General features: G+C 34.9%; 1 protein-coding gene across 1 annotated transcript in view; it reads left to right on the top strand.

Moving 5' to 3' along the window:
• Positions 1-12,579, top strand: part of LOC123661653 (protein prickle-like) — a 182,678-nt gene that overhangs the window by 157,017 nt on the left and 13,082 nt on the right. Inside the window, exon 5 of the mRNA XM_045596605.1 lies at positions 10,159-10,362. Coding sequence (XP_045452561.1) covers positions 10,159-10,362 — 204 coding nt within the window. The remainder of the gene's footprint in view (positions 1-10,158; positions 10,363-12,579) is intronic.

Below are 12,579 nucleotides of genomic sequence, written 5' to 3'. Positions count from 1 at the left end.
ACCGTTTGTAATGAGATATTATAGTTAGTTCTGTCGCTTACTGGCAAAGTTTATCTCGCACATAAGTTACTGATTGACTTTCGGAGCAAGAGTAAAACACGCATTTAATGACTATTTTATCTCAAATAATAAACAAAAAATTTGCACTCACGGTGACAAGAAAATTATTTAATTAAGTTACGGCACGGCAGGTATATCCTGAAATCCTACTGAAAATCAGTAGCTGCCCGATAGGGGAAGTACAGTACCATACAGAGGATCACAGCTAAATAATACTGCTTTCAAGCAGTACTGTGTTCTTCTGGTAAGGTGACCAGAGCTCTTGATTGGGGGTAGTTAGTCGGTATTAGGCAACGCGCTTGCGATGCTTCTGGTGTTGCAGACGTCTATAAGCTACGGTAATAGCTTACCATCAGGTGAGCCGTACGCTTATTTGCCGACCTAGTTGTATACAAATATATATATTGTAACATATAACAAACTGTTACATGTTGGATATCGTTCGTTATACGTTAGATAGCTTTTCAGCAACCGGAGCAACAATATCCAAAGATTACTGAACTTTGTCCAAGTCCACAGTTGACACAACATTTTAATATATAAAATTAAAAGTTTCCTCATCTGTTATGTCCATTTCATTTAAATTATAATAATAGAAAATCTACGAATACTTAAATATAAAAACAAAACAACAAATGGGAATAATAACTTACCTAATTAACATATTATATACACATATACATAATTATATGGTACATTTTGCCTTTATGTTATACGAAAATTCCAACAAATGAATAGAGAAATTCGTAAACATTTCGAAGTAAATCAACCTTTCAATGGACCCAACGTGTCCCCTATTCACATATTTGTCAACCTTCAATTGTTTCGCTAGCGCTTCCAAACTCGAGATACGTGATCACGATCCGATCCGCCTCATCACACCCGATTGTCCTCACCGACGACCATCCAACTATCGTAACACATCTGTAGCTATCCATTACTTGTTTTTTTCCTTTGCGTATAATAATGAATGATACTGAGCAAGTATTGAATGATGAATCTAAAAGTACCGTTGTCATAGATCGCTTCGAATTCTCGAAATGTAGCAGGTATCTTAGTATGACGGTAAAAAAAATACAAGTGTCTGGAAAGTGGCGTGAAATACCTTTTGTACTGGTGTGGGAATGTCTCTGCTGTATGAACCGCCTGTTATTGACTTTTTGATAAATAAATTAGTTGACAAGACGCATAACTTAAAAAAAAACATGATTTTTTTTATCACGAGTTAGTTAGCTTTTAAATCTAACTAAAACTCAATCTAAGATTATTTTAGAAACAGCGTACCATTAATTATACAATCTGTACCGAAAAATGTGACACTTGACAGTCGCCGCCATGTTGATTTTCAATGACGTTATAACGTAAAACTCGATATACTTCAAAATAGCAATACGTGATTTATTAAAATTACAAACATATCAATGCTCGAGAACATTAATGCTTAGTGTTAAAACAAATGTTCGGAGCGCATCGATTAAACCCCGCCACGTAGGTGGTCCTCCGAGGAACTCCAATATTTGCACTAAAATTATCTACATATCATCAAAACCATTCCCTGTCATTAGCTCACCGCTCTGTTTGTCGATCGCCGAAATCCTAACACTACTTTTTGTCTCCTTAACAATCTACTTCTATTAACATCAGGACACGTTGCGAACTCCACTAATTTAGTACCGATGGATGCTGTCGGTCCTTTTCATGTAGCAGTCGTTATCCCGAGAGGCGTGGCTGTAGCTATCAGTGTTTGCCTTGCCGTAGTTTTCGACAGATTAACGCCGACAATCCAATTTTACATTTGATGGGTTTTTTCATCGATTTCGATGGTGATCACTCGTGCCTCGAGTGTGGTCTCTAATTGTTTACATCAATTTAAAAACACCGAAAAACGTAGTCATAAATAATATTCGTTTTTGACAATTATGTGCGATTTATTTTTCCAAAATAATTCCATTCTTTTTTTAAATGAAAACTATTAAACAAATATTGTAGTATCTCTCAATTAATTTACGATGCTCTGCATATGATATTCCCAATAATTATAATTATTATTAACAATACAAAAACAGATACAAGAAATCAATGACAGATCGACTTGGTAACCTCCGTACAAACCGAACTCATGCATGTTCAGACAAGCGGACAGTAATAAAAAAAAACTCTCATTGAACCTACGTCGATTAAAACACTACCGTCGTACGAATCGAAATAGTCCAGCAACCTACGATAACATCCCGTGACGTCACGTCCGTTTCCGCTCAGCTGATCCCGCCGTCTGTCACGTACGTCAACGGCAGTGAAAGTCAAACAACCTGTGTTAGTCAGCTCCGGCCCAGGATGACTAAAATTGATAAGTACAGGAATTCATACTAAGTCATTTTTCAACTGAACCCGTCGGCACATCGTGACGTATGTTTCCGAAAACTAATTATTCATGCAAACTTAAAAATTACTGTAGCGTCTAAAGTCTAACTTTTCGATAAGTCTATCTAAGTCATGCAAAATATTCCTATGAATTCATTCATTGTACTTGTACCCGTTCTCTAACATCCCATGCTTAAAAATTTACGGCGAAAGTAAAAATAAAGACCAATGAACAAACGTAAAAACTAAAACAAAATTAACAATGTAAGATATAGAACATTAAATAAAAACAATCATAAATTTAATTTCATAGTATTTATGCAGAACTGCATATTTCTTCTAGCGTATGCAAACTCAAATAAAGCCTCAAAAAATAAAAAAGTACAAAGAATATGTATTGAAAAGCAACAGTGAAGAATAAACCTGAGATGTCTGATTAAAATCTATAGGTCTGCCTTTAACAATAACGTATGAACTCGTGTGGGGTGTGGTGTTAAACACAAACGATAGAGTTTTATAAGAACCAAACATGTACATTTACATTGAGTTTTATTTCATCAAATAAAATAGTTTTTTTTTTTTTGTATTGGTGTATCTGGCTGTTAACATAATCTATAAATTATCGCAAGAAGTTAAAGACTCTTACAATTAAACATCTTCCAAAAATAATTCACAAACAAAAATTTGACCCAAAATCAATCTACACATAGTCATATATATAACAAGCAATGCTTACAACAGCGTATAGTAACGACGGATTAGAACAGAAAGACAGTAGAACAACACAAAAATTAGCTATTAAACGACCGGTATGCGGTTTCTATCCACTATGACAAATATAGATTTGTCTATATAAGCTATAAGGATTTAAATTAAGGTATGATGTGTTCCTCCTGACCTCTGAAACAAATTTTCATTTTGATGGGTTATTAAATGTAAAGAAAAAAAAAACAGTATAAGAAACCCCCAACGGAAAAAAATCTCAACCGACTAAACATACCGAGTCTACGAAATCTATGGGAATTTGGTCTGCTTTTTCAAGGAGCCAAAACAATGTCCCGCCAGTAGTGCACAACTTGTACCAATCAAAAGCAGTCGTGAGTCACAAGAGTCTGCGCCGCCAGACGCCCAACGTGGAAGTACAGACTTGAATAAATCCATGGTAACCGTGCCACGACTGCCAATTACATCGTTTAGTTACATTTATAACATTCATGATTTCCTATCGGATATCGTGATGGCGTCTCTATTTCCCGGAATCGCTTGAGATTTATACGCCTTTTAATGAGCCGGATTATGTTAAGTTGCAAATGTAACTTAAAGAATGCTAATTTGATTCGATCTCTTCAATAAAACAGTTCCTTTATCAGGTTTACGACATCTATTCTCGTAAAGACAACATTTTCACTACAAGAGAACCAAGAAAGAAGAAGTTATAAATGAGTTAGTTATTTTAAATTATTCTATTTTATAACTATTACTGTGTCCTTGTAGGTCTCCCCACCGTACCTCGGAGAGCACGTTAAACCGTGGGTCCCGGTTGTTATCATGTACACCTGATAGCGATCGTTACTCATAGTAGGGAATATATCCGCGAACCCGCATTGGAGCAGCGTGGTGGATTAAGCTCTAATCCTTCTCCTACATGGGGAAAGAGGCCTATGCCCAGTAGTGGGATATTACAGGCTGAAGCGTATAACTATAACTGTAACTGACTCACAGAAGATCACAACTTAATAATACTGCATTCAAGCAGTGTTGTGTTCCTGTGGTGAGTAAGGTGACCAGAGTGATGGTAAGCAGTTACCGTAGCTTACGTATATACAAAATCTCAAGAAATTTCTCGTTAATTTTTTGAAGAGGGCTATATAACATTTTATTACCCTTTTTTCTCAAATTGCCGCGGGTGGAACCGCAGGGCACAACTAGTATTAGAATAGCTGTAAGGTACAACGACCTGAAATCACACCTACAACCTTTAGATCGATGTATTTCCCGTTTCCTAATGGATTACGATTGACTGCCAGTAAGTTCTCAGAATTATTTAATATTTACAACCACGCTGACAGTTCTCAGGGATTAAAATGCTTGTGAAGGTTAACTTAGACATATTTATCTGTTACTAGCATTTGCTACGCTTTTGTTTTGATCGTACCAACTCAGAAACCTTTGTGGGCTCATGCACAACACTTTGCTGAAGATCATGACATGATCAAATGTATAGTTTACGATTCTATCAATGACATACAGACAAACATTTATTTATATATATAAAGATAACCTAAACTAGATTAAGTTTTACGCTTATGAGTGTTAATATATTTTATAGATAAAATGATATAATTTTTTATCTATCCTAAACTGTATTTACCTAACTACCTGGTTGTAATTCTGTTCAAACTCACTGTATTATTAATATGTATTTAGTAAATACCCACATAAAAAAATACAATAAAAATTAACAATAAATCAGTATTACGAATTTAATCTCTGGGTGCTATATTTTTCATATAAATAAATAAAATTATTTATACTACACTTGCTGCTGAGCCGCAAACAATAGTATTTTAGTAAAAACTATAGTAATAGGTGACGTTCTGCATCTCATTCCTGTTAATCTTACTATTTATTGTGATATTCGTAGGAAAAACTAAGAAATACTTATAAAAATGTGTCAGAAAACGGAGTAAGGGTCTTCCCTTACTACTACTACTAGAAATTACATACTACTACTTACTAGAAATTACATGAAGTAACATTTGTTGGAGGCAGTCCAATTTTCCAAAATGGCGTCTATGTTATGGAATTTTACTATTCCTTATTATAATTATTCTGATCAGAGTGTCTTATATGATTATCGAAATCGGCTATCTAAGGCATTTTTACACTAAATAATTTTATTAGTAAGTAAATAGCTATTGTATTTGGCAAAATTTTAGTTTCTATACGCTCAAAAACTGTTTGTTCAAGTGCTATTACGAAATGACGTACAACTTGACGTAGACACTTAAATAAATAATAAAAATAATTTAATAATATGAAATCCGAACTAGACGTAATCTTCACCAATCTACTGGATAAAGATTATTTTAAAGATAAATTGCAAAATAGTTAGCTGGAAGATTACTAGCTAGGCCATATTACCTTTCTAAGTCAGCCCGTTTGGAATCTAAATTCGATTACCTTAAAGCTTAGAAATCAAACGCTAACTGTATCACTACGCTTCAGCCCGTAATATCCCACTACTGGGCACAGGCCTCTTTCCCCATGTAGGAGAAGGATTAGAGCTTAATCCATCACGCTGCTAAAACTGTATAACTTAGTTTATTTAATTTATTACTTGCTATTTACAAGTTACGTTAACAATCGTAACATTTCAACCTTGAAGTAACAGTAGAAAAAAAGCTATGCGTAACATTTAACTCAACGTCACATTCCGTACATTGCGAGCTCAATAATTCAACGACGAAAAAATTGTTGCTGACATTCATAACATTCCACGCGGTCAGGATTTGTTACAGAAAATGTTATAATTTGACTTATGTTCAAGCGTTTAGTTGTTACATTGTTGTACAAGAATGTCATGTTTTAATGATCAGGCTCATTTGTATTTGAGTAAATTAATTTCATAATCGTTAACAAATACAGCTTATTATACTCCTAGCTATACCCGCGAATTTGTTCGCGTGAAATGAAACTAAAAAATTTATTGTTCAATTCGCAGGTATGAAATAAATAAATTTCTAAAATAAATGTAGGCTAAGTTATTCCTTATTACATCAGCTATCTGCCAGTGAAAGTCCCGTCAAAATCGGTTTAGCCGTTTCAAAGATTAGCTGGAGCAAATAGACAGACAGACAAAAATTGTAAAAAATGTTATTATGTATAGGTATGTACCGCTACCGTGTATACATCCATATGTATTTAGTAAAAAACGGTTATATTACAAACAGACACTCCAATTTAATTTATTTGTATAGATTAATGTATCTGCTTTTTCTTTTTTTTTAATATTTATTATTATGGGAAATTTTCAATTTAGATTATCAACAATGACTTTAGTTTACAGTAAAAGCGACATCTAGTTATAATATGGTACCCTTCTACCGTAGTTCTCAATTGAAATTCAAAATTAATATTAAATCTAGCTTATCGATGGATATAACTAAACAAAACAGCACTATTAACATTTTAATAATAATAATACCACACTATATTTAGCTATATCATCCGTAGCTCATAATGAAAGCACTACACCTCATCTGAAAAAGTAAATTAGCGAACTCTACAATATCACAGGATACGTCGACCAAAATATTCAATAGTGTTTTATGTTCTGCGACACCATAAAAACGAAATATATTTCGATTGAGTAATCTCGAACAATTCAAGTTTAAGAACCATCACCTCAGTTCAATATCTATCCTCGGAATGTCATAGAGACTCAATCGCGTAACAGAACCGTGAAACACAACCGAGCATCGACGGCGGTCCACGTCACGAATTCAGAACAGCCGCACAATACGGCTCAGGCTCTTCCGAGAATTTACGTGTCCGCTCGCAAATTATAATTATATAAAAAAATAACGCTACGTGATCGTTGGTAAAAACGAACAAATAGATCCCGATTTCTCGGTAAGGTTTATTTATGGGGTGTCAATAATATTTGTCAAATACAGCAGTGTCTATTGATGCCGCCAAATAAACATTTTTTCACAGTAATGTAATTGGGTTAGATTTGAAATTTTTGTGAAGTCGTAACGTAGCTGATTCATACAACCAGGCTGTGAGGAATTCTTTAAATTTAAGGATTTTTAATGCGATCCGTTTTATAGTCAATGAGTGAACTTTTTGACACGTTTTTAAACTGACGCAATTAGCTGAATTTGTAGGTAGCAATTTAAAATTAACTAATGTATTTATTTAACCAAGTATAAGACATATTTTTTATATATTGTAGTATAGTATTACACACACAATGACAGAAACGTGTGATTTATGCGGACTTACATTCCACAATATTCTTTTTATTTTTGCAATTGTTACATGCACGTATTATACTTCTAAACATACAAATTTAGCTGAAGATTTTAACTAATTAATTATACAAGACATCTTCGTTCGAAAGAATTTAAATTTATTAGAAGTTAAAGAAGTTATACTTCCGTATTTGATTCCTAGGAATGATTCCCCAGCAGCAAGCTTGTAAATAATTAATGACGGTATCCATGGACTTGTTTATGATCATCAATTAGATCGCATAAGAACTAGTCCGGGGTCTGGTGCTCAAGACCAGGATATAACTTTTATCATCTGCAGGCTGAAGGCGTTGCATACCAGCATACCTAACGTATCTTATTAATAAAATTCTAACAAACGGAGAACATACAGCTTAGGTTATTTGATCTAGAAATATCGAATAGAAATTTAGCGTTTAAGATATCCGCATGGGGCAAACAAATATTAAAAAAAAAAATTGTGTGTGTGCAATTCATACACGGCTGATGTGAAACTTCTGAAAAGTAGTCTACGTGAGTTTTTTTTTTCACCAAGAATTTAAAATACTGTGTAATGTATTGTATCTCATTCTCTCTGATAGATTTATGTGTTTGTTTCTTTATCGTGACGCATTTTCGTTTCATTAACTTACGAATCACAACGCTTCTAAATAATTGTGTTTGCTCGCAAACGAAAAAAAACCGACTTTAATTACATCGACGAGTAATACAACGTAGATCGACGAAAAAATACTCAAGTAACTACGCGTTCTCAAAAATTACTCAAAAAGTAGTTATCAGATCTCAATAAAATTTATATGTGACCACATGACAAAGATCAGCTTTCGATTAAATTAAAAATTATCAAAATCGGTACACCCAGTAAAAAGTTATTGCGGATTTTCAAGAGTTTCCCTCGATTTCTCTGAGATCCCATCATCAGATCCTGATTTTCTTATCGTGGTACTAAACTAGGGATATCTTCTTTCCAACAAAAAAAGAATTATCAAAATCGGTACATCCAGTAGAAAGTTATGCGGTATAATACAACGTAGGTCGATGAAAAAAGCGTCAAGTAAAAACGCATTATTAGATATAACTCGAAAAGTAGTTGATAGATCTCAAATAAATTTAAATGGGACCAATTGGCACACACGACCTTTCGATTAAAAAAACATTTGTTGAAATCGGTCCACACGGTCAAAAGTTCTGATGTAACATACATAAAAATGAAAAAAAAAATACAGTCGAATTGAGAACCTCCTCCTTTTTTGGAAGTCGGTTAAAAAGTTACACTTCAATTATAAAAGAAGTAACTAATACTGATATTGTATGTATATTATAACTATTTGTAAACTACCTAATTTAGGTATGTGCAAGGCTTAGTTCTAGATGATAGGTTTAAATTAGATGATGATTAGCTTACTATGACTGTACTACGGGGTGGAAGAGAAATTTTGATACAAATGTATTAAAACTAGATGAGTAAGCCAATGAACGATATTAAGTTTGTAAAATAATAATTATTCATCATTACAGCCTATACAGTCCACTGCTGGACATAGGCCTCAACAAGTTTACGCCAAAAATAACGTGAACTCATGTGTTTTGCCCATAGTCACCACGCTGGGTTGGCTTTGTCGCACCGAAGACGCTGATGCCCGTCTTCGGCCTGTGTATTTCAAAGCCAGCAAGCAGTTGGGTGGTTATCCCGCCATCGGTCGGCTTTATACGTTCTAAAGTGGTAGTGGAACTTTGTTATCCCTTAGTCGCCACTTAAGATACCTACGGGAAGAGGGGGTGGCTATATTCTTTAGTACCGTAGCCACACAGTACGAAAATAATAATTATTATCTTCATGAATACCAAAAGACATAATTACGAATTAAAAACATGTTTATCTACTTAGCACGTTAGAGAAGTTATATTTTATTGGCTAGCTAACTTCACGTTGCTAACTTCTTCTTCGTTGACTAGATAACTTTTTTTTTATATCACTAGGTCGGCAAACAAGCGTACGGCGGTACAAGATTACCGTAGCTTATAGACGCCTGCAACACCAGAAGCATCTGTAAGATCGAGGTACTACCCCAGTCGGGCTGCTCCAGATTTTGAGCAGGAAATTCCTGCTGTGCCCTACCTCAGTAATATAGTAATACCTTCAGGGTGTCGAATTTTTTCGTGACGGCGTGCGCGCGCATCGTTCAAATGTACTCTCATCATTTTTCCCTAACACGCCAATAGAAGTATAAATTCAAAAATCTTTCAATGCAGCAACTATTTAGTAGTACTGTGACATATTTCAAATTGTCAAAAACCACCGTAGTACATAGTTTAAAAATGCACGATTGTAATAGGTAGGATGTAGGTCCGTTCGTCACTAGATTAGGAGCGAGGTCAGTCATTGTTAACGATCTTATCCAAATAGTGCATCAGCGCTCTGGTACTAGACTCACCGCACCAATAAACGATTTTTAGTTCACACATTTCAAATACTATATCATATTTACTTAAATAAACTTTTTTTTATATATGTGGTTACGGCAGTAAAGAATATAGCCACCCCTTCTTCCCGTGGGTGTCGTAAGAGGCGACTAAGGGATAACACAGCTTCGCTATCACCTTGGAACTTATAACGCCGACATCCACGGTTTTACTAGATTAATACAAATATTCAAAAACCTCGAAAACGATGTTATTTATGTCGCACAAATTCTGATTATGATTTTTTTTCCAACAGTGTGAGGAAACCATGTCAATCGGTGACATGTGCGTGTCAGCGGCGAGGGCTGGTCCCTCCGCGCGGTGGCACCCCGCCTGCTTCGTCTGCAACACCTGCCAGGAGCTACTCGTGGACCTGGTCTACTTCTGGAAGGAGGGTCGTCTGTATTGTGGGCGGCACCACGCAGAAACGTTGAAGCCAAGGTGTTCAGCTTGTGATGAGGTAAGGGATTTCATTCATATAATTAATAACGTAAACTTTGACGAGAACTATAGGATATAGGAATATCTGTTTCACTCAGATTAACAATTAGTATTATTTGTTTTTTTTTTTTTTGAAAATGTAAAAGCAAGGATTGTTGGGTCAATAATAAAATTATTGCGAAGTTACTACAATAATAGAAGTTAATACAGTAATATAGGAAATTCATATTAAACCAATAATTTCAAGCTATTACTACTGCACTATTCAATATTCTATTTTCTTTACGTATAAGCATTTTGTTATTGTTTTTCCTTTTTTTAAGTGTATAAAGTATATTTTTTCTTTTTTTCCTTTGCTTTAAATGTTTACATATACCATGCTGTGACAACTTGTAAATAAAGCAGCACTTATCAAAATATTGTAAAACACGTCTGTAAATCATATTTATCAGTGTATGTTTTGTTGTGTGTGTGCTGTGTGGCTACGGCACTAAAGAATTTAGCCACCCCCTCTCTTCCCGTGGGTGTCGTAAGAGGCGACTAAGGGATAACAAGGTTCCACAACCACCTTGGAACTTAAGAAGCCGACCGATGGCGGGATAACCATCCAACTGCTGGCTTTGAAATACACAGGCCGAAGACGGGCAGCAGCGTCTTCGGTGCGACAAAGCCAGTACTGCGGTCACCAACCCGCCTGCCCAGCGTGGTGACTATGGGCAAAACACATGAGTTCACGTTATTTTTGGCGTGAACTTGTGGAGGCCTATGTCCAGCAGTGGACTGTATAGGCTGTAATGATGATGTTTTGTAAGTTGTCCTAAATAAAATAAATAAATACATACTATAGTTTCGTAACTAATAAAACCAAAACAACACGTAACTAATAACACACGTGTAGAAATTTTCATTATCCATACAACATCAAGTTTATTTACGTCCCACAATAAAATATAACCGATATTCCATATTGGTTATAAATAACCTTATCATTTGCACAATTCCATGCATAAAAGATCCTACGGACCCCTGTTAAACGAGGGTTCCGTGATGATATCGCAGTTCCGTCGCCGGATATCGACCGATCGACAATTACACCCTTTAGAATACAATGCGGAGCCACTCGATAAGTCTCGACATGGAGACGGTGTTTATGAGGAATATTATCTCATTACTTTATCTCGTAAATCGATTGTAACTATTTCTGAACACTGCATATCATATTAAATATTTAAAGCATATGACACTTGCTGATTTCTTTCACGTGCAGATAAATATAGTATCAAGGAACAAAATGTAACAAATTCTTGGTGATTCGTATGATTTATTTTTGTGTTACCCACACATGAGAAATTTCTAAACAATTTATAATATCATATCAAAAATCAAATCAAATCAAAACTATAGACGGCGCCACGGTCGCTTAGACCGAATATAAAAATCATCATATCAAAAATTTCGATCTAGCGTTTACATCGTTCCATAGCTTAATTGGCTAAAGTACCGGCAGTCGGAGATGCAGGTTCGATCCCCGCTGGAACGGTAGATTTCTGATATGATATTAAAAATTGTTTAAATCCTTGGTGAAAATAATCGGTGTACCACGATCACGGTCACGAGTCAGCCTGTAACATCCCACTGGTGGGCACAGGCCACTTTCCTCGTGTAGGAGAAGGGCAATCGGTATATACTTTATTATAATTGTGAATTCGTCTATACACTTCAGCCTACCGCAGTCTAAAAAGCAGCAGTCGCAGTTTTAAAAGTCAAAACTTTTCCAAAATTTGACCTTATGGTATCTTTTTTTTTAATTTTTGTTTTTAAATAAATTCTTTTTAAAAGTAGACAAAAAAATTAACTTGATCAACTCTACAAAATTATTGCTTTTTCATAATATAATCGTTATTTTTTTCATTTGCCATTTTTAATGTTATCTCAAAAATAAAAACTACTATTAACGCTACAATTATTCCCGCCAGTTCCAGAGTGGACTGGTTTTCTATTTTTTATATTTAACTGAAAAAAAAAACTGTCTAATTTTTAAAAATAAAAATTTGGACCACATTGCCAGTTTCGATAAAAAAAAACATTGAAATCCACCCAGCAAAAAGTTCTGAGGTACAGTCGAATTGAGAACCTTTTCCTTTTTTGAAAGTTGCTTAAAAAGTGAATAAAAATGTCACATCTGCATCAACCCTGGTGGCGTGGTGGATGCTCTAATCCTTCTCCTACATGAGGA

This window comes from Melitaea cinxia, chromosome 17, assembly GCF_905220565.1.
Source record: "Melitaea cinxia chromosome 17, ilMelCinx1.1, whole genome shotgun sequence".
NCBI lineage: Eukaryota > Metazoa > Arthropoda > Insecta > Lepidoptera > Nymphalidae > Melitaea > Melitaea cinxia.
The sequence above is the reverse complement of the archived record's forward strand: the minus strand, read 5'-3'. Positions and strand labels throughout refer to the sequence as shown.